This window comes from Lithobates pipiens, unplaced genomic scaffold (assembly GCF_037356315.1).
Source record: "Lithobates pipiens isolate NorthernLeopardFrog02 unplaced genomic scaffold, aLitPip1_a1.2 Scaffold_23, whole genome shotgun sequence".
In the NCBI taxonomy this organism is placed as follows: domain Eukaryota; kingdom Metazoa; phylum Chordata; class Amphibia; order Anura; family Ranidae; genus Lithobates; species Lithobates pipiens.
In genome coordinates, this window is record NW_027507785.1 from 98378707 (window position 1) to 98401409 (window position 22703).

A 22703-nucleotide genomic window follows, 5' to 3' on the forward strand; every position below is an offset into this window, starting at 1 on the left:
GGGTGTAGTATACAGACGGATGGGGTGTAATATACAGACGGATGGGGGTGTAATGTACAGACGGATGGGGGTGTAGTGTACAGACGGATGGGGTGTAATATACAGACGGATGGGGGTGTAGTGTACAGACGGATGGGGTGTAATATACAGATGGATGGGGGTGTGGTGTACAGACGGATGGGGTGTAATATACAGACGGATGGGGGTGTGGTGTACAGACGGATGGGGTGTAATATACAGACGGATGGGGGTGTGGTGTACAGACGGATGGGGGTGTGGTGTACAGACGGATGGGGGTGTGGTGTACAGACGGATGGGGTGTAATATACAGACGGATGGGGGTGTGGTGTACAGACGGATGGGGGTGTAGTGTACAGACGGATGGGGTGTAATGTACAGACGGATGGGGGTGTGGTGTACAGACGGATGGGGGTGTGGTGTACAGACGGATGGGGTGTACTGTACAGACGGATGGGGTGTACTGTACAGACGGATGGGGGTGTAGTGTACAGACGGATGGGGGTGCAGTATACAGGGGGACGGGGTGCAGTATACAGGGGGACGGGGTGCAGTATACAGGGGGACGGGGTGCAGTATACAGGGGGACGAGGTGTAGTATACAGACGGCTGGGGGTGTACAGTATACAGACGGCTGGGGGTGTAGTATACAGGGGGACGAGGTGTAGTATACAGGGGGACGAGGTGTACTATACAGACGGATGGGGGTGCAGTATACAGACGGCTGGGGGTGTAGTATACAGGGGGACAGGGTGTACTATACAGACGGATGGGGGTGCAGTATACAGACGGATGGGGGTGCAGTATACAGACGGCTGCGGGTGTAGTATACAGACGGATGGGGGTGCAGTATACAGACGGCTGGGAATGTAGTATACAGGGAGACGGGGGTGCAGTACACACGGATAGGTTTTGGTATACAGGAATAGGATTCTCTCTCCCAGGCCGGCCATGTCAGGGAGTGTTCGCCGGCGGCTCCGCCCGTTCCGGTTTCCGGTGGCCCGTGTCTCTCCCGCACACCTCCCCGGACATGGCTCTGTGATACAGCACATGGCGGCCGCGGCCATGCAGAGCCCCCCCACACCATCCAACACCCCCCCGCTCCTCCTCCTCTAGACACCGAGCTCGGCCCCTCTCCCTCCCGCCGCCATGGGGGTGCACGGCTTCCAGGACTACATCGAGAAGCGATGCCCGGGCGCGGTGGTCCCGGTGGAGCTGCAGAAATTGGCCCGGGGCAGTCTGGTGGGAGGCGGCCGGCAAAGACCCCCCCAGACTCCCCTCCGACTGCTCATCGACGCCGACAACTGCCTGCATCGGCTGTACGGCGGCTTCTACACCGACTGGGTGAGCGGCGGCCAATGGAACCACATGCTGGGCTACCTGGCCGCCCTGGCCAAGGCCTGCTACGCCGGCAACATCGAGCTCTTCGTCTTCTTCAACGGCGCCCTGGACAAGGCCCGGCTCCATGAATGGGTGAAGCGGCAGAGCAACGAGCGCCAGACCGGCCAGCAGATCATCAGCCACATCCAGAACAAGGGCACCCCGCCCCCCAAAGTCTGGTTCCTGCCCCCCATCTGTATGGCCCACTGCATCCGCCTGGCCCTGGTCCGCTTCCACATCAAGGTGAGGACCCCCCCCCCCCATATCCCATAATACGGCCTGTCAGAGCTAGGCCTCACATCCATGACAGGGGGGGTGGGGGTGTCACATCCGGCCATAAGGTGACCCCCCCCCTCTTCTGTAGGAGATGGGCACCAGCTCCCTGACAAGGGGGGGCGGGGGGATTTCCTGATATAATCTGTGACACCCTCATTGTCAGAGTAATAGTATATAGGAGGTAGGCCTCAGACTCCTGACAGGGGTGCTCACAGCCATAGATATGATACCCCAACCATCAGAGGACCCACCTAGTTGGGGTCTTCCATGTAGGAGGTAGGCCTCATATCCATAACACCGGGATGGGGGGCTCACACCCCGATATAGTTAACATCCCTGTTGCCAGAGCAATATCGTTTTTTGAGGGCTGATCGTTTTTTTTTCGACTGCCTTTCAGGCCGTTATCGGGTTCCGATATTCTGTACATCACCTGTCGGGCAGGTGGAGCATGGCGCGTGCCCCCGGTCGGGCAGGTGGAGCGCGGCATGTGCCCCCGGTCGGGCAGGTGGAGCATGTCGCTACTTGCACTACTTCTGGCAGCCTCTCCCCAACAATATCCCAGCGGGTAAACTTCCAAATGCGGGTGGTGAGATGAGGCCTCGGACTCCTGACCGGGTTGCTCACAGCCATATATCTTTGATACCCCCACCATCAGAGGACCCACCTAGTTGGGGTCTTCCTTGTAGGAGGTAGGCCTCATATCCATAACACCGGGGTGGGGGGGCTCACACCCCAATATAAGTAACACCCCTGTTGTGAAAGCAGTATAGTTTCTTGAGGGCTGATATAGATTGTTCGACTGCCTTTCAGGCCGTTATCGGGTTCCGATATTCTGTACATCCCCTGTCGGGCAGGTGGTGCGCGTAGCGTGCCCCCTGTCGGGGCATGTCTCTACTTGCACTACTTCTGGCAGCATCTCCCCAGCAATGTCCGAGCGGGTAAACTTCCAATTTTGGGTGGTGAGAGATGACAAAATCTCTCCGTTCGCCCGTGGCTGCAGCTCTGTCAAGAGCAGCCTTCGCGGCCCTGCTGTCAGGGTAGAACAGCGGTGATGCGAGATGGGCAGTGAGATGTAGTCTCTCTGCCGCCCACTGCTGACAGACTGCAGTGAGTGCCATGCGGGGACAGGGGAGGAGATGGTCTAACCAATATCGGTACATTTCTGACCAATACTGATTATTTGAAATATATATATATCCATATCAGTGCCGATACTAAGAATTTGCACAAATACTTAACTTGTGCAAATGCTCTGACACTAAAACCAATACCTTTGAGTCCCCAGACCAGTGCGATTCCAGCAATGCAGCTGTTTAACCACTTGCTTACTGGGCACTTAAAGCGGAGGTCCACCCTAAAGTGGACCTTCCGCTCATCGGAACCCTCCCCCCCTCCGGCGCCACAATTGGTACCTTTCAGGGGGGAGGGGGTGCAGATACCTGTACAGTACAGGTATCTGCACCCACTTCCGGGATAGCTCTCTGCGGAAAGGGGCGTTGATAACGCCCCTTTCCGCAAGTGCCCCGCTGCCTGCTGGGAAACACACAGATCCCAGAGGCAGCGGGGACCGTCCTTATTGCGCAGCGCGACTCGCGCATGCGCAGTAGGGAACCGGGAAATTAAGCCGAAAGGCTCCATTTCCTGATTCCCATACCCAAGATGGCGGCGGCAGCACCCGAGAGACGATCTAGAGATCGACTTCGGGTGCCGACATCGCGGGCGCGCTTGACAGGTAAGTGTCACTATTTTAAAAGTCAGCAGCTGCAGTATTTGTAGCTGCTGGCTTTTTAAAAAAAAAAAAAAAAAAACGCGGCGTCCCGGCGGACGCCCGCTTTAAACCCCCCTCCTGCCCAGACCAATTTTCAGCTTTCAGCGCCGATGCACTTTGAATGACAATTGCGCGGGCATACAACACTGTACCCAAATGACATTTTTATCATTTTTTTCCCACAAATAGAGCTTTCTTTTGGTGGTATTTAATCACAGCTGGGAGTTTTATTTTTTGCTAAACAAACAAAAAAAGCTGAAAAAAAAAATCATGTTTAATAGTTTGTTATAAAATTTTGCAAACAGGTAATTTTTCTCCTTCATTGAGGTGCGCTGATGAGGCAGCACTGATAGGCTGCATTGGTGGGCACTGATAGGCATAGTTAAGGCGGCACTAATAGGCACAGATAAGGCAGTACTGATGGGCACAGATAAGGCAGTACTGATGGGCACAGATAAGGCAGTACTGATGGGCACAGATAAGGCAGTACTGATGGGCACAGATAAGGCAGTACTGATGGGCACAGATAAGGCAGTACTGATGGGCACAGATAAGGCAGTACTGATGGGCACAGATAAGGCAGTACTGATGGGCACAGATAAGGCAGTACTGATGGGCACAGATAAGGCAGTACTGATGGGCACAGATAAGGCAGTACTGATGGGCACAGATAAGGCAGTACTGATCGGCACAGATAAGGCGGCACGGATGGGTGGCACTAAGGGGCACTGATAGGTGGCACTAATGGGCACTGGTAGATGACACTGATGGGCACGGATATGTGGCACTGGGTTGCAGCACCGTTGTTGAGTCAGATTGTGGGCACTGACAGGGGGCACTTATTTTTTAATGAGGTGGCACTGGCAGGGGGCAGGTGGGCACTGGCAGGGCTGGCCGTGATCGGGACTGATGTCCCGATCATGGCCGCCGGTGATCGGCTCTTTTTTTTTTTCTCCTCGCGCTGTCAGCGCGAGGAGGAATAATAGCCGATTACCGGCTCCATTGTATCACATGATCAGCTGTCATTGGCTGACAGCTGATCACGTGGTAAGGGGTCGGGATCGACCCCTTGCTCGGATCGGTGATCAGGCGAGTCTCATAGACTCGCCGATCACAGAGCGCGCCCCTCGGGGCGCGCAGGCCGCTCGTGCACGGGACGACGTCAATAGACATCGCCGAGGCAAAGGAGGTCCGCGCTGTAGCCGCCATTCTGCTATAGTGCGGGTCTCAAGTGGTTAAATGGTTTGCGACTCAAGTCGCAGCGACTTTGAAAAAGGTTCCTGCACTACTTATTTGATTTCATTGAGACTTGCATTGACTTTGTTAAATGAAGTCGGAAATTGGAGGTCCAAATCGCACTGATCCTGCGGCTTTGAATTTAAAAAGCCGCACTGGTGTGACCCAGGGCTTACATTTATTCATAATTATAAAGAAACAGTAATAATTTTCCCCCGTCATTTTTCAGGATGACTAAATGAGTCTTCCCCCCCCCACCTAGCACAGGAAACACAAATCCACATTAGTATAAAGACAGGCGTGAGGCTAGAAATTGGTATGTGTTTCCTCTGGCCGGACAGGATCTCTGCAAGCTTTTTTTTATTTTTCTGTCAGCCCTGTCTTCTAGCTGGCATGGGCTTCCCTGCCATGGAACTCCCGAGGGGGGGTTCTCTATTGGGCTCAGGCTCTGCCATGCCGCCTCCCCAACCCCACTTTATGATCCATGGGGTGGCCACAGCGTAAGGCTAATCCTGTTCCTGTGAGGCATGCAGAGTCTACCTACCTTGCACTGGGAGTGTACTTTCCCCCCTGCATGGTGGCTCTGGAGTTCAGAAGAGCCAGGAACGACAGGCGGACGGCATTTCCTGTCAAGTGATGACATAGCGGATGTAGCCGGTGGCCATCTTGCTTGTGACTCTTTAGTTCTCTCTGGAGCAGCCTGGGAAGGTAATTTCCGGCTCTAAGGCAAGATGACCGGAACCCGAATCCACAGGTGTCATGCCAGGGATCACAGGAATGGACGAGGTCCATGCTGGGCGGGACCCAGGACACTTGAGGATGCTGTTTTCCCTTTGTTTCATTAAGCTCCTTTCACACAGGCGTTCTGTTGACAGATGAAAAATGAACATCAGTGCGTCTCTATAGAAATATGGAAGTAAATGGATATACAGCTGCTTCGTCCATATACATTTTTTTAAAACAAATCGCAGCCTTATTTTTCTTCCATTTAAAAAGATGTAATGGATGAAAACGGTCTGTTTTTGCATTGTTAGTGGAAGTAAAAAAAAAAAAAACTGATGAAAAACTGAATTTTTTTAAATGTGACTGAGCTGATGAAACCAAAGGAATGCCCATGTGAAAGGGGCCTTAGAGGATATGTAAAGGTTTGTTTTTAAAAAACAAACAAACATATCCTACTTACCTCCTCTGTGGAGTTAGTTTTGCACAGAGTGGCCCGATCCTCCTCTTCTGGGGTCCCTCAGCAGCGCTTGTGGGTTGCCGTCCTCTTCTCGAGTGCCCCTCTGGAGCACTCCCTCTAAGCACTTGTGCGGGCGTGCTCCCGTGTTATGCGTACATTGACACAGACAGCAGGACTTGGCCCCACCCCTGGCTCCCGCATCATTGGATTTGATTGACAGCAGCAGGAGCCAATGACTGCACTGCTATCAATCTACCCAGTCAGGACCCGAGACACTGGCTGGAGCTGGAAAGACAGGGCCCGGGGGGGGGGGGGGGGGGGGGGGGGGGCTGCTGCATCACAGAAGCTTTTTTACCTTAAAGCGGAGGTCCAGCTTAAAGTGGACCTTCCGCTCATTAGAATCCTCCCCCCCCCCCTCCGGCGCCACAATTGGCACCTTTCAGGGGGGAGGGGGGTGCAGGTACCTGTACAGTACAGGTATCTGCACCCACTTCCGGCATAGCTATCTGCGGAAAGGGGCGTCGATTACGCCCCTTTCCGAAAGTCCCCCGCTGCCTGCTGGGAAACACACAGATCCCAGAGGCAGCGGGACCATCCTTATTGCGGCTCGCGCATACGCAGTAGGGAACCGGGACATGAAGCCGAAAGGCTCCACTTCCTGATTCCCATACCCAAGATGGCGACGGCAGCACCCGAGAGACGATAGAGAGACCGGCTTCGGGTGTCGACATCGTGGGCGCGCTGGACGGGTAGCTGCTGGCTTTTAAAAAAAAAAAAAAAAACAGCGGACTCCTGCTTTAATGCATTAAGGTGAAATTCCCCAAGGATTTACAACCCCTTTAAGGCTTGTACACTAAGAAAATTTTCGTCTGAGGAACGATTGTACGATTTTCTGATAGTGTGTACACAACTAATCGATTCCGCCTTTTTGACCAAAAATTTTCAAGGGGATAAACTCCAAAATGTTTCTTGTATGAGGACCAAATGATTTTAGTTTAATGTGTACCGTTTTTGGACCAGAAAAAAAAAAAAAAAAAAAAAAAAAGGAAAAAGGCTTTGTCTAATGAGAATTTTCATACATTATTTTCTTGGTTCCAACTTGCTATGACAGTAAACATGGTGTCTGTAATTGTCATCGCCAAATACTTAAAAGTATCGGTAACTTGGTCTTTTAAAAAACTGGTATCAGTGCCTCCCTAGTGGGTAACTCTCCTGCACTATAAAGCAGCATGGTGCATTTTAAAATAGGTCACGTCTGTTTTTTTTTTTTCTGTATTGTAATCCATTGGCAGCCTATTCAAAATAAATAGGCTGCCCTAAAGTGGGTTTAAACTCAACTTTTATAGCACTTGGGATTTTTTTCTATAACATGGAAGTATGCACAGCATAATTTTACATTATGGCAGACTTGTCTTCGGCAGCCATAGTGTTCATCACTTCCATTGACATCCCTGCCCTATCTACATCTGGGCTCAGCATCCTTGGCCACATTGCCTCTGTAGGGTCGCTGAAATGCCTATTCATGCACATGGGAGTTAAAGTATAACTAAGGGCCCGTTCACACCGCATGCAGTCCGGTGCGTTTTTATTGGAATGAAGGTTGTATGGTTTCCAATGGCATAGTTCACACCAGTGCAGTCAGTTTCGGGGATTTTCATGTCTAGGAAAAAAAGGTAGAACATGCTGCATTTTTCATGCACTGGACTGTACTGGTATGCAGTAAAATGCATCAAAAACACGTCGGACACTAGTAAAGTGAAATAAAAACACAGGAAAAAAGCGTCTGGAAACGCAGCAAAAATCCGTTAAAAAAAGGGGGAGGCAGACACGCATCCAGAACAAATCTGGAGTGTGTTTTTTGTGGTGTGAACCAGCCCTCAAGGAAAAACGTTTCCTCTTCTGTACTCCTGGCTCCTCCTTCCTATTGAGTGTCCCTACAGCAAGCAGCTTGCTATGGGGGGACCTGAGCCAAGTCACAGTTCCATGTGTTCATTCAGACATGGAGCTTTGGTTTGGCTCCGCCCCTCTCCAGATTGGGAAACATTGACTCCTGCCGCTGTGTGTCAGCCAATCAGGAGGGAGGGTCCCAGGTGGCCAAGACACTCGTGGACAGAGATGGGGCTCTGGTAAGAGGGGGTTCGAGGGGGGCTGCTGCACCTTCTGACTTTACAACCCCTTTAAGTGCAGAGGGATTAGAACACCTGTTGATTTGTATTGCTATCTGTGCCCCTGTTAAGGAGATACAACCCTTCCTATTTGTCCTGTTTTACCATTATTAGTGTCCCCAGAAAGGTAATCGAGGGGAATTTTCAAATGGGAACACTGATTTTGGTGAGGAAGGAATTCCCTTCATTTGCAGGGATATCTCCTCACTTCCTCTTTGGCTTTGGGACACAAAGTGAAGGGAGATCTTTTACTCTATTGAAAAATTTAAAAAAAAAAAAAGTTTTGCCTATAGTTCTCCTTTATTCTATCCTGGCACTTGCCAGATGCCAGCATTGTACACTCACCTGTGCATGTGTGGCTCAGTATCCATTTACAAAAATCATTGCTGGCGGGCAGGTGAGACCGTTTTTTTTTTATTTTATTTTTTTTTTTTTCAGAAGAGGCACAGACACGTAATCTGCCTGCCAGCAGTGTTTTTAAAATAATTTAGTTCTGATTTACACAGCACTCATTAACATGCAGTTATCAACATACCACAGCAGTGTGAATGAACTCTAAGTGGCACCTATTCTGTCAGTGTACACGCTTACTACTGAGCTGCAATGGTTCTGTAGTGGTTAGGCCTCAGTGCCATGACTGGCAGGTGCCGAGCACCCTCCTATAATAACACCCCTAGTGTCTGAGTACTCCTTGAGCCCCAATGCCAGGACAGGGGATTGGATTGCTCAATTCCATCCTTTTTGTGACCCCCCTTGTCTGTCATAGTGTCCTTCCAATGCTGTGATTTTCTGTTGGCGTTTGACAGCTGAGGCCAGGCACCCTACCATACTATGTACTGTCATGGTACTCTCCTAAAACAGATCCACAGGGGCTCTGTAGGAATAGCACACTTAAAAGATGCAGGTAGGAACAAGATTGTCCAGCGCCAGCATTTGACATGAAGGTTCCACTATGACCATCCTATCTTCTGTGTAAACAAATGAATACTGCACTGCTAGAGAGGGTTAACAGGCCACAATCTTGCACAGGCAGATATTCAACACCTCCACAGTCAGAGTACTGTAATAATAGTGCACTGCTAGTGCCATTGACAGACGGTTGCCCAATGCCCTACTACATTAACACCCCACTATCAATGTACCCATCTAATACCAAGCTGTTCTATCCTCCTTTTATATACTCATGTAATGACTTACCCACATTGCTGTTCAAGTTTCATCTGCAGAGAGTTTGGGGATCCTTTGAAAAACTGTAGTGATTTGTGCCATTTTATAGGGCAGTGTAGATAGATAAAATATAGATTAATCATATATATTGTGTGCCCATTCTTAAAACGGGCAAGGGTCAGGATGAGGAGGGGTTGAGGGAAAGGGGTAGGGAGGCGTGGTAGCACAGGTGAAATGGTGCCCAGGGAGGGGTAAAGTTAGGCATGTGTGCTGGTGATCGAGTGAGGGGTAGGGTTCAGGTGGGGGGTGGGTGTGTGTGTGTGTGTGTGTGTGTATATATATATATATACATTTTATTGTATGGAAATGCATTGTAAATGCATAATGCTTGTGTGTTTTTAACACAAATTAACCGTTTTCCTCCAGGAGGCCATCAATGGACATCCTCCAGTTTCAGTGGTTATACTGGGATGATGCCTGCTCCTACAGGCATCCTCCCAGTATGGATCTTTTAATTCGGCGATTCTCTTCAAGGCAGAAGTGATCTGAATGGCTAATTAGCCACTCAATCACTTCTGCGAGCGGTGGAAGAGGGTGCCTCTCCCCGAGTGTCCGGTCCCATTGCAGAGGCCAGAAGCCCTCTACAGAGTGAGAGAGGAACTGACATGGTTCCCCTCTCTCTGTAACCCTGAAAATACGGTTCTGCTCCTTTGTTTACCTGACCAGCAATGGCCAGGTAAGTAGCCTATGAGAACGATCTGTGTCTGGCTACGTGGGAGGCCAGAGGAGAGATTTGGGGTCTAATAGAGACCCCAAATCTCTTCATAAAGAAGACCTGTCATGGCCATGCTATCACAAGGGATGTTCATCCGTTGTGATGGCAATACATTTAGTGTAAAAAAAATTAAAAATTAAAATGCCCCCGTCCCACCGTGCTTACATGGAAATGCAAACTGATACCTTACTCCTGCATATGTAAACGGAAATCAAACCACACGTGAGGTTTTGTTGCGAACAGAGTGAGAGCAATAATTCTAGCATCAGACTTCCTGTGCAACTCTAAACTGGTAACCTGTAGAGGCGTTTAAAGCGTTGCCCATTGAGAATTTTAAGCAATGTAGTTTGCCACTATTCCACAGGCAGACACAATTTTAAAGTGTGACATGTTGGGTATCTAAGGTAACACCGCACTAACATTGCATAGTTAGTATGGCAGCCTCTCAGTTTTTACTTTGTGCAGCTGCTGGCTTGAATGAAAAAAAAAATGAATGTGTGTACTAGGCTTAATCCTAACTACAAAAAAAAAACTGCAAACAATGTCAGTTACGCACACTTACCTGCCTGCTTGCAATCTTCTATTGAATGTATACTGATCTGTGCAATCCCAACACGCTCCGCTGTGCCAGAATGACTTCTGTTTGCATATGGTAGATGGTATCACCCACCACCAACCAATAAAGAGGCTGAAAAGCCAGAAGTAGGCTGGAAACGACCACTGAAGAGAGAGCCGCTCCAGGTGAGCACATTAGGCATCCTTCCACCGCATAGCCGGCGTTTGGGTGAAGGTGCTAGCACAGCGTGTCTGCAGATACACAATCAAAAGAAACCTGGAATTCATTGCGACACTTCACCTTTATTGATCCTTCATGCAAAAGACATCACGGACAGTGCGGGGTACAGTAAAAGTTGACGGTTTTGTGCTGTGACTAAAGCCCCATACACTATCAGATTTTCGGCTGATTTTTTTTCCTTCAGATTTACCAAAACCATATAATATGAGGTCAAACCTTAGGAGTTTCAATTTGTATGCAATCAGGCAGACCCTTGCACTATGTGGTTTTGGTAAATCCGAAGACAAAAATCGGCATAACCCCATACTATGAGGTTTTTAATAAGCTCACGAAGGATTAATAACCGTAAAGTGTTGCAGCGAATTCCGCATTTATTTTGTTTAGGCCAGAAACAAGATGGCAGCAGCTGGCGACGGATGTAACCACTGCATCGCTTTAGGATCCTGTTGGCTGTCATAGCAACAGGTTCTTAAAATGGCAGCAGTTCCAACTACCTCACTTCTCACTTTGCTGCCAGTGCCATGTCAAAACTGGCACAAATGCTTGCTTAAATTAGAATTGGGTCATTTCAAAAGGGAACTGGCACCAGAAACGTGTTGACACTATTCAATTCCCTGATTGGGTCTTGTTCACCTTGCGTGCTTTGTTTTTATTTTCATAGGCAAGCATTTTAAAATGCATCACAAGTATTTACAGTGTATTTAAAGTGCTTCTATTAAAAAAAAAAAAAAAAAAAAAAAAAAAAACTGTAGAAATCAAACATATACAAGAAGCGACTAATGATCAATATCTCGGGCACATCACAGGTGTATTGTAAGTCCATATCACAATCCCAGCCTAAATGTGTTGTGGGTGTTTTGCTTGCTTCTATCTTTGACATTCGCAGTGCACAATTTCTAATTCAGCACTGCTGTACCTTGTACAGATCTGACATCATATAGGAACTGTGTGTGTAACAGCTTGTGTACACGAGTGTTCGGGGGTCTGTAAAGGGCTTTGGGGAATTCTTTGGAACACTGCAGTTGTGGCTTGAATGTCGTCCTACAGGGTAGTGTAGTCCAGTGCTTGTAGATGCATACTGTGCCTTATGTCGCATTTGCTGCTGTTTAATTTTACGTATTAATTTACATGATGCTCATTTTGTAGGGAAATTAATGTACATTGTAAGCTCATAAGATGCACATTACATGTGTGTACAGTACGGCGTACGTGAGAGGAGGTTCTTCAAGCACAATGAATAAATAGCTGGCAGGAACAGCATAAATGCATCTGAAATGTGGCCAATTATGTTTCTTGAAAATGCCGGAAGGCATGCGTTTCTCATAGGTGTGTTTTGTTTGCTGCCTTACTGTTGTAGACATTAAAACGGTATTAAACCCAAACCAAAAATGTAATATATCGCAACTTGCCAATCATTGGATGTGGTGGCTGCATGCGTTCTTTATTTTATTTTTTCCTCTCCTGTTTTCACCTTTTGATCTGGCCAGTAACACACCCTCCTGTATTAGAGTGCCTCCACTCTGGATAAATGAGCACTGGGGGCACCTTGGACAACGGCACTGTTAAATGTACCGCCTGTCAGATTTTTAGGTGGACCTGATCAGACCATCCATTGCTCTCTATGGAGCAGCAGGTGTCAACATGTGTTTGACACCCACTCAAATCTGATTCGATCACATCCACCAAAAACTGCCAGATTGGGGATCCGTTCCCCATCCATCTGGCGGATTGAATGACCGTCTGGTGTAAATGGACAGGCGGTTCATTTCCATCTGACCTCCCGTAAAGGACAGCGGTACCCACAGGGCAAATGGAGGAGCCAGGAGTGCCAACTGGAGACCCGAAAAGATTGGAGCTGCTCGGTGGAAAACCACTGCACAGAGCAGGTAAGGAGAGGCGGAAGACTGAAGATTTCAAGTAGGACAACCAGCAGATGAGATCTTGTGCTGATTAAAAAAAAAAAAAACATAACTAACTGGTGTACAAAACTTGAATGAGAAAGTTACAGCAAAGCCCACCCTCTGTGCACTGGATTCTGAGGCTGCATTCACACTATAGCATTTTGTGATTCCCTACAACTCTGTTTTTGCGCATGTTTGCGAAATGTGCAAAGAACAGGTGCTACTCTTGCGGTGCCATTCATTGTGTATGCCACCCCATATGTGGGAAGACAGATGCACAAAAAAAGTGCGACAAACGCATCAAAACATGCAATTAAAAATCACTTGAGGCTCAAAAGTGTGTGAGCTAGTTTTCTGCACGTAGGATGGCCCATTAAAATGAATGGTCTACCCTATGCTCGACAACACCCACAAACACGCATAAACGTGATGCCTGGCATCACGTGTCGGTGTGAATGGGGCCTAAAGCTGGCCATACATGGATCAAAATTTCCATCCATATATGGGCAGGCTGGTTGTACACAAGTTTATCTATCGATCGACTTGTGTACAACTAGCCTGGCAGGTTCTTCCCGAAAAATTTGTTACGGCTACAGCCAGCAACACTGATCATTGTATTCCGATGGCAGGGAAGGCTCCTAGCTGTCAGAATACAATAACTCAGCAGGAGAGATTCCTCCATCAACCTCATTCATCTGAACAGCTGGGTGCCATCTACTGTCTTTACAGTAGTTATAATGTCAGACTTTTCTGCTGTTGTCAGTGGACATAAACATGCTAGCAGGTACTGTAAGATATCGGTAAATGCCGATTTCGGTTTGGTTTTATTGTCCCCTTTTCAGAGCCATCTCTGACATTTGACATTCTAACTTATAGAACAAATAACATGACGTGTGACTATATATACAGTTTGATGTTTGAAATTGCTGATTATGCCAAAGGGAGATAAAGGGTTAATAAACGGAAACTTAAGATCCTGTATTGGTGTTAAACAAGCAGCCACGTTTCCCAGCCCTGGGCTGTAATTCTGTACACAGCTCAGATGTTGGCAAAATAATGCTAAGTGTACATATTTCCATTTCTCCAATGACTACGGTGGCATTAAAGCTGAACCTAAAAGCCTGTACACACGGGCCAAATATCAGGCGGTATCTGCCTTTTCCATAGAAACCGGCTGACATTTGGCCAGTGTTTATGGCAGCCGGTCCGATAGAAGCCAGCCAAACTTCCTGCTTCTGTCGAAAGGGGCATGATCGAAAAAGGTCTGCTGATCGGATCCTGATCAGTTCTCTCAGCCAATGGCTGAGATCGCTGACCGGTGTGTTCTGGTGGTGGCTGCCCCCTGTCTGAGCACAGTAGCTCAGCGGAGAGATTGCTGTACTAATGTCGGATTGTTGGCACAGGAGTGCTTTAGTTTGTTCTTTCAGCCCGCTGGGTTGAATGAAAAAAACGGTTAGTGTGTACCAGGCTTCAGCTCACCTTTAGTCTAGTACAGGCTCCTGTACTGTAATGAAATTGCTTACTCTGAGTTTACTGCATACTGTGAGCTTCTCATAGTGTGCATTAGAAGCTTCAGTGAGTCAGACAGAGTCCACCTCACTTCAGAGCTGTAGATCATCTAGCATCATATAACCCATCTGGCCTTCTTTCAATTAAGGAGGCTTGGTTATCAATTGTGGGCATTACCTAGGGTAGTCTGCATGTAAATGCAACCTGCCTAATAACACCCGCTCCTCCTGACTGACATCCTACCCTCAAGGCATTTCAATATTTCCTTGAAACTGAACTTTACGTAAAAAAAAAAAGGGGGGGGGGGAGTTCCGCTTCTTTGCACCCCTCCCCTCCTCTCCTTTAATTATTGCCACTTTTTGGGGGGAATGTGTACCTGGTTTTGACAAGTACCCACTCCCTCTTCTGGTCAGATGGCCGCAACGGTCTGAGCAGAAGACTGAGGGACCATTCAACAAGGCTTCATTGCCAGCACCTGGACCTGAAGCCAATTGAAGAATTGGCTCGGGTGAAGACAACGCTGGATCCCTGGACAGGTAAGTATTTGGAGAAGACTGGAGCCCCTGTTTAAGGTCTTCCAAAAGCCATCCAACTGTATGCATATGGGCTGTTGGGAGGAGTACTGAGCCAGGGTCCAGAGATGTTTTTGGGATACAATGTACAGCAGCACCCTGCCAACCTCTCCCAGTATCCATGACTTGCTAGCATTATATAGAGAAGCACAGAAACCTGGTGATGACATCACTTGGCCTAAAATAAGGTAGGTCATTTAAATGGAAAGGTCTCATTTAAAAATGTTGTTCGAATATTTGATGAAGAGCAAAGGGAGGAACCAATAAAGGCAAAATCTAATCTGGTGAACTTCAGATTTAAAGTGGGGTGCCCCCTAAAAAAAAAAAAAATTCTTACTGTGGGCACCCGGCTGTGGCTTCACAGCCGGGCACCCACTGCACATGCGTGAGCGGAGCAGGGCGCCGTGATACGCCGCACAGTCATCTGGGACACGTGACAGGTCCCAGATGACTGTGCGGCGGGAGGGGAAGTGATGTCACCAGCCCGGGCAATGAAGAAAGCAGACTATGAGGGACACCCTAACAGGCATTTAGAGGTGAGTAAAAAAAAATTGTTTTTTCCAATTATTTTTATTTTTTTAAGAATTTTAAACTTTTTTTTTTGGTGGCAACACCACTTTAAGTACTTGTGATGCAAATGAGGACTGTTGCTCCTAATCAACCATTCTTCCTAAATTATTTCACGTCGTCCTCCTTTCACAGCTTTGGTGATAATTGATGTCTTTTTTTTTTTTTTTTTCTTGCTTTGCCAATTATGTGATATTATTATTATTCAGGATTTATATAGCGCCAGCAGTTTGCGCAGCGCTTTACAATATGAGGGCAGACAGTACACTTACAATACAAATCAATACAGGAGGGATCAGAGGGCCCTGCTCGTTAGAGCTTACAATCTAGAAGGGAGGGTCAAGTTGAAACAAAAGGTAATAACACTGGGGGGATGAGCTGATGGAGAAAATGAAAATACAAAATGTGATACAATTTGGGCTCGTTTAGTAAGTCAGCAAAGTGTAGTATTCAGATTTCACAAGTAAACTGTACTTGGTTTACCTATTGTCACCTTTTATAATTTTTTGAAATAAGTGGTCAAGGCCTCATCTCTTGTTCAAGCAGAGATCAGACGTATTGCGCTAATTTTTCTTTCTATGGATTAAATCTGGAAGCAATGCATAATTCTCTGGGTAGTTGCTGGAAAACCCCAGGAGACTGTAAAAGCATTGGTACTCTATAGTGAACATCTTCACTTTACATATGTAACTCAAGCTCTGGCCTGCCCCCTCCCCACAGCTCACAATAGGAGCTTCACTTGGTAACGTTAAAGTTCCTGGGGCTAGTAGGCTAGAGTTCAACTTGCTGAGCTGCACCTGGGTGTTTCATAAGAGTGTCCTGGATTTCCATACATTTGCGCAACTTTCTAGGGATATATATGCGTTCAACCTCATGAGAGCATTTTATCAAGTCTTCAAACAAGACTGCTTTCTTTAAAGTGATTGTAAACGTTCAGTCATGACATACCTGCTTTGTGTAATAGTTTTGTACAGAGCAGCCCTGATCCTTCTCTTCTGGGGTCCCCTTCCAGTGCTTCTGGCTCCTTGGCCCCTGCTGATCGCCCCCCATAGCAATCCGCTCGCTTATGGGGGCACTCGTGTGCTCGCTCCTGTGCCCTGCTCTGTGTGTCTATAACAGTGTTTCTCAACTTTTTTTAGTCAAGGCACCCTTTTAAAATTATGGACACTCGAAACACCACACTCTAAAATGTAAAAAACTATTCTAATAGTTTTACATAATGCAGCAACATCTACACAGGTGGGATATCCAGCGTTAAAGGCAAATTAATCCATCTAAAGTAAATACACTTCTACACACTGGTACTGACTAGTATCCCAATGTTTCTCTTCTCTCGATTTCTCTCCATTGCTCAGCTAATGTGAGCCCACTGGTGATGGAGAGGGTCAGGGGAGAGTCAAACCAGCATTCTGTGCAGGTATCCATCATCCTTATTAAAGCGGGGTTCAACCCATTTAAAAGTCAGCAGCTACAAAAAGAATAGCTGCTGACTTTTAATAACACTCCCCTATACCACGGTCCAGCTATGTGGGTGCAGGAAGCCTCATTCCTCCCTCCTCCCCTCTGAGGCGCCAGCATTCTAATGCTAGCGTCACAGCCGGACATGCGCTGTGCATGGCCGGGCAATCTTCTGGGACCTGTGACGTGTTCCAGAAGATTGCGGGGGGGGGTGAACTTCCTTCTGGCGCTACAGAGGCGGGGGAGAAAGGTGCTCGCTCCTCCCCCAAAAAAATGACATGCCAAATGTGGCATGTCAGGGGGTTACCAGTACATAAAGCAGAAATTTTTGGGTGGAACTCCACTTTAACTGATGTCATTGGTTGTTAGGACCCTGGAGACTTGTTGCACTCGCTGGCTTGAATACAATTTTTGAGCAATTTTTAGGCATTTTGCCAAGGCACCCTGGTTGAAAAAGGCTGGTCTATATAGCGCACACAGAGCACAGCTTGGCCCCATCCCCCTTCTTCCTCCTTACTGGCTGTGATTAGCAGCAGTGGGAGCCAATGGTTTCCACTGCTATGTCTGAGCCAATGAGAAGGGAGAGAGCCTCTGCTCTTACGCACATCACTGGATAGAGATTGGGCTCATGAAAGTATAAGGGGGAGCTGGGGGGGTGGGGGAAGATGAAAATAGTTTTCTTTTTTACCTTAATACAGAGAATGCATTAAGGTTAAAAACCTTCAGCCTTCAGAATCAAAACCCAACTGTATTATGAGAAGAGGTCACATTAAAGAAGTATAAGTCAAGTCCTGTATGTGGTACCCGATTCTTGATTTAAAAATGTTTGTAGGTTGTATCGGAGGGCAGCGAGCTGTGTTTGGTAGTGTTGTGATCTCGCCTCTTACAGACACCATTGTGATCAGTAGAGGCGGAATTCTTCGTTTTTAACCTGGTTTTGTACAGTCGTGTAGTACTCTCTATACACCTACCAGCTATAGACGGCTACTGGGAAGTAGTCACACCTTACTTTCCGAGCTCTCCTGGAAACTGATAACACATTTTTGATCATTCACAGAATGGGCAAATATTGGATCTTTTGTATTGACAAAGGCTCTGCTTTTTTTCTTGACTGACATTGGTGTACAAAGAATTCATCAGACATCTGTTATATTGTTAGTGTTGACCTATTGCCTTGTACTGTACAACTAAACCAAAGACACAGTGGGGCTAATTTTATCACAGAGGAGCATAAGCTCTTCGCAGACAATCTGTAAGCTTCATCTTTTTCTGGGAATATAAATTAAGTAAACTCTTCACTGTGGCGGGCTGGAGTTTTGCGTTTTACGTAAATTGCCACCTTTTACAGTTACACAGGAAATGATGGGCAATGCCCCCAGTACAGACACGGCAGGTTCTTATTCTGTCTTACTATATCAACTGTCTGCACACAACTGCCAGTTGTAGTATATTTGGTTCCGTCACCCATCAAATGATTACATTTTTTGGGGAATCCATCAGGGTATCGCTCAATGATATTGTATAAAGCCAAATTCATATGAATGTCCTTAACCACTTACAGACCAGGCCTCTCTTTCAGACTCAGTGTTTACAAGTTAAAATCACGTTTTGTTTTGTTTTGTTTTTGCTAGAAAATTACTTAGAATCCCCAAACATTATAAATTTTTTTTCTAACACCCTAGAGAATAAAATGGCAGTCATTGCAATACTGTCTGTCACACCGTATTTGCGCAACGGTCTTACAAGCGCACAAACAAAACTTACAAGTTAGCCCAATGTTTTTCATGTCATGAAAGATAATGTTACGCCGAGCAAATTGATACCCAACAAGCCACGCTTCAAACTTCAAAGTTGGAATGGCATCAAACTTTTGCCCTTAAAAAATCTCCATAGGCGACCTTTAAAAAATTCTACAGGTTGCATGTTTTCAGTTAGAGGAGGGCTAGGGCTAGAATTATTGCTCTTTCTCTATTGATTGCGGCGATGACTCGCGTGTGGTTTGACCACTGTTTTCATATGCGGGTGCTACTGCGTGCAACCTCGTTGGGATGGGGCGCTTTAAAAAAAAATTTTTTCCTTATTTGTTTTGTTTGATTTTTATTTCTTTTTACACTGTTTTGTTAAAAAAAATAAAAAATTGGGTCACTTTTATTCCTATTATAAGGAATGTAAACATCCCTTGTAATAGAAAAAAAAATCATGACAGGTCCGCTAAAATATAAGACCTGGGGTCAAAAAGTCCTGAGATCTCATATTTGGACTTGAATTGAAAAAAAAAAAGTTTGTCAATTGAAAAAATGACAACAGAAAAATGGCCCTTTAAGACGTCACATCCACCCTGCTATGGTATGGAGATGGGTGGAGGCCATCTTAGCCTCACTTGTCTCCATATCCAGCCACAGATGGGTCCCGATTGTTTCCGCTGCTGCTGACAGCTCTGGTAAGCGGCAGAGGGCACAGGAGAGGGGGTGGGTGATCTTGCGGCGAATCCACTGCAGAGACCATCATCGTAAACCGAACCGCCGGCTCCAAAGATGGATGCATCCATGTGAAAAGCTGTGTGTTCCCACGCAGGTTGTACAGATGTTCTATACATTTATGTACAGGCAGTCCTATTCATGTCTTTTGGGATGCAGTAGCTGCATGGACACAGTCACTGCTCCTAGTTTGACATTTGTGCAGATGCGTGTCCATTACAAAAAAATGGCTGCTGTAAAAATGTCCAGTGTGCAAGAGGTCTTAAAGTGGAAGTAAATGCAAAAGCTAACAAACTCTAAACCTACCTTCAGCCACATTCTAAGCCTAATCTAACCCTGTAAAGAAAAGAAATGGTGGCTCCAATGTGTAGGAGAGTCATCTGACAACAGAGGCCTCATAGTAAGTCTATGGGTGCAGAATCAATAAGTATAGCATTTTATTAATTTTTTTACAGGGCATGTGGCTGACAGTAGGTTTATCATTCATTGCTTCCACTTATGTACCCCCTACATATGAGGCCTAGTTGGCTTTCAGCAAGACATTTTTAAGTGTTGGTTTACACACGTGAGCAGGCTTTAGGTTCGTCTGAAAAAAACAGAAATGTCTATAATTCTTAATACAGATTTAAATTGTAGAGAAATCCATGATGCTGTACATGATTTTTGGATGCAATAGGAGCAGGTTCAAGATAGAAATCCCTTTTCGTGACATGGGAATGTGCATACACATTGAAAAGCTATGCAAAAAGCTAACCACATACATTTCAGAGTCTATTTTGTAAATGGTGGTTTTGGCATGCGTTTCGCCAGACGTTCTGCATAGTAAGTTAGGTAGCTTATCTGTCTGTGGTTTACAGGATTATTCAGCGTGTTCAATATGAAGTGTATGATGCCATGCCATTATACAGCCACACATGATGGACGGAGTGTACTGTGACATGTGGATGGTCTTGAGCCTTCCATAGAATTTATTAGGGGGTCGGCCTGTTGGTTCATTTTATTGTGGCGCTTTATGTCCTTGTATCTTTCCATGTTGTCTGCATGAGCCTTGGATATAGCTACAGGCTTCCATTGTTTCTTTATCCTGATGAGCTCTCTATAGGATGTGACCTTCGGATCAGAGATTAGTAACTGGAGTTTAGGATTATCAGGATGGTGCTGCTGGCCGCTCTCTTTATGAGATTACACCATAGTGGTGGATGGGAAAGATGACGGCTGTTTCATAATCCATTCACCCTTGTTCTGAAGCTATTTCTTTGTCTGTTTTCTCTGCTTCTTGCTTAACCACTTCCCGACCGCCGCACGACGATGTACGTCGACAGAATGGCACGGGCAGGCATATTGGCGTACATGTACGTCCCTGCCTTCCCGCCGGTCGGGGGCCCGATCGGGCCCCCGCCCGGTGCCTGCGGCGGTCGGTATTCGTTCGGGAGCGATCCCGGACGAGGGGGCGGCCATTCATTCATGGCCACCCCCTCGCAATCGCTCCCGACGAATAGAAATCCTTCGTGACATCACTTCCTCTCCTGTAATGTAAACACAGGAGAGGAAGTGATGTATTCTCTCCTCCGTGTCGGTATTTTTCGTTCCGACACCGAGGAGAGAGGATCGGTGAGTTGCACCAACACGTCACTACACAGTAGAACATGCCAGGCACACTCACACCCCCCCGATCACCCCCCCAATTAACCCTGCCCCCCAGTCACAGTGACACCAATGTCATTTTTTTTTTTTTTTGCATTGGTGTCATTTGTGACTGTAATAACTGTTAGGGCAGTTAGGGTTAGCCCCCTTTAGTTCTAATGTACCCCCCTAACCCCCCCAATAAAGGTTTAACCCCGTGATCACCCCCCCTCGCCAGTGTCACTAAGGCTGGGTTCACATTGCAGCGGTTTATGAGAACGGATGTGATTCGCACCGCACTGCAGTGCAAATCACATCCAATCTCTGTGCGATTTGAGTTCAGCCATACAGATAGTATGGCTGAATTTGCGCCGCACCCACCGCAAACGCGCACGGGACCCTTTTTTTGGTCCGCAGCAGAATCGGATCGCATGGGTGTTCACACCATGCGATCCAAGTTTGCAGATCGCACTGCGATATGCGAACTGATCTGGGGGTGTCATTAACATTTCACTGACACTCCCAGCAGTTCGCATAGGGCAGTGTGAACTGCCGCCGGGAGGCATGCGATGCGGGAACCTGCCGCGGATTTGTGGCGTTCCCGCATCGCTCCAGTGTGAACCCAGCCTAATAAGCAAACGTTTTTCTGATCGCTGTATTAGTGTCACAGGTGACGCTAGTTAGGCAGGTAGGTATTTAGGTTCGCCGCAGCTTTTTATAGCGCCAGGGACCCCCATATACTACCGCATAAAGCCCCCTGATTGCCCCCTAGTTAACCCTTTCACCAGTGATCACCATATAACTGTTACAGGTGACGCTGGTTGGTTAGTTATTTTTTTATAGTTTCAGGGCACCTGCCATTTATTACCTAGTCTCACTAGTGTACCCCTAAATTTAGGGGTGTCTACTTTCCAAAATGGGGTCATTTGGGGGGGGGGGGTTTGTGCCATCTTGGCATTTTATGGCCTTCAAAACTGTAACGCCCTTAGAAAGCCTGAAGGCGGTGCTTGGTTTTCGGGGCCCCGTACGCGGCTAGGCTCCCAAAAAGTCCCACATATGTGGTATCCCCGTACTCAGGAGAAGCAGCAGAATTTATTTTGGGGTGTCATTTCACATATGCCCATGGCATGCGTGAGCAATATATCATTTAGTGACAACTTTGTGAAAAAAAAAAAAAAGTTTGTAATTTTCCCGCAACTTGTGGCAAAATATAAAATATTCCATGGACTCAACATGCCTCTCAGCAAATAGCTTGGGGTGTCTACTTTCTAAAATGGGGTCATTTGTGGGGGTTTTGTGCCATCTTGGCATTTTATGGCCTTCAAAACTGTAATAGGTAGTGAGAAGTGAACTCAAAAATTTACGCCCTTAGAAAGCCTGAAGGCGGTGCTTGGTTTTCGGGGCCCCGTACGCGGCTAGGCTCCCAAAAAGTCCCACATATGTGGTATCCCCGTACTCAGGAGAAGCAGCAGAATTTATTTTGGGGTGTCATTTCACATATACCCATAGCATGTGTGAGCAATATATCATTTAGTGACAACTTTGTGTAAAAAAAAAAAAAAAAATTATTTTTTTGTCATTATTCAATCGCTTGAGGCAAAAAAAAAAATATTCAATGGGCTCAACATGCCACTTATCAATTTCCTTAGGGGGTCTACTTTCCAAAATGGGGTCATTTGGGGGGGTTTTGTACTGCCCTGCCATTTTAGCACCTCAAGAAATGAGATAGGCAGTCGTAAACTAAAAGCTGCGTAAATTCCAGAAAACGTACCTTAGTTTGTAGATGTGACAACTTTTGCGCAAACTAATAAATATACAATTATTGACTTTTTTTT

At 46.8% G+C, this 22703-nt stretch overlaps 1 protein-coding gene across 1 annotated transcript in view; it reads left to right on the forward strand.

The window, feature by feature from the left end:
- The first annotated feature begins 1007 nt into the window (after positions 1–1007).
- The window catches only part of FAM120A (family with sequence similarity 120 member A), a 119601-nt gene continuing 97905 nt past the window's right edge, over positions 1008–22703 (forward strand). The window contains exon 1 of the mRNA XM_077452097.1: positions 1008–1641. Coding sequence (XP_077308223.1) covers positions 1168–1641 — 474 coding nt within the window. The 5' untranslated portion in view covers positions 1008–1167. The remainder of the gene's footprint in view (positions 1642–22703) is intronic.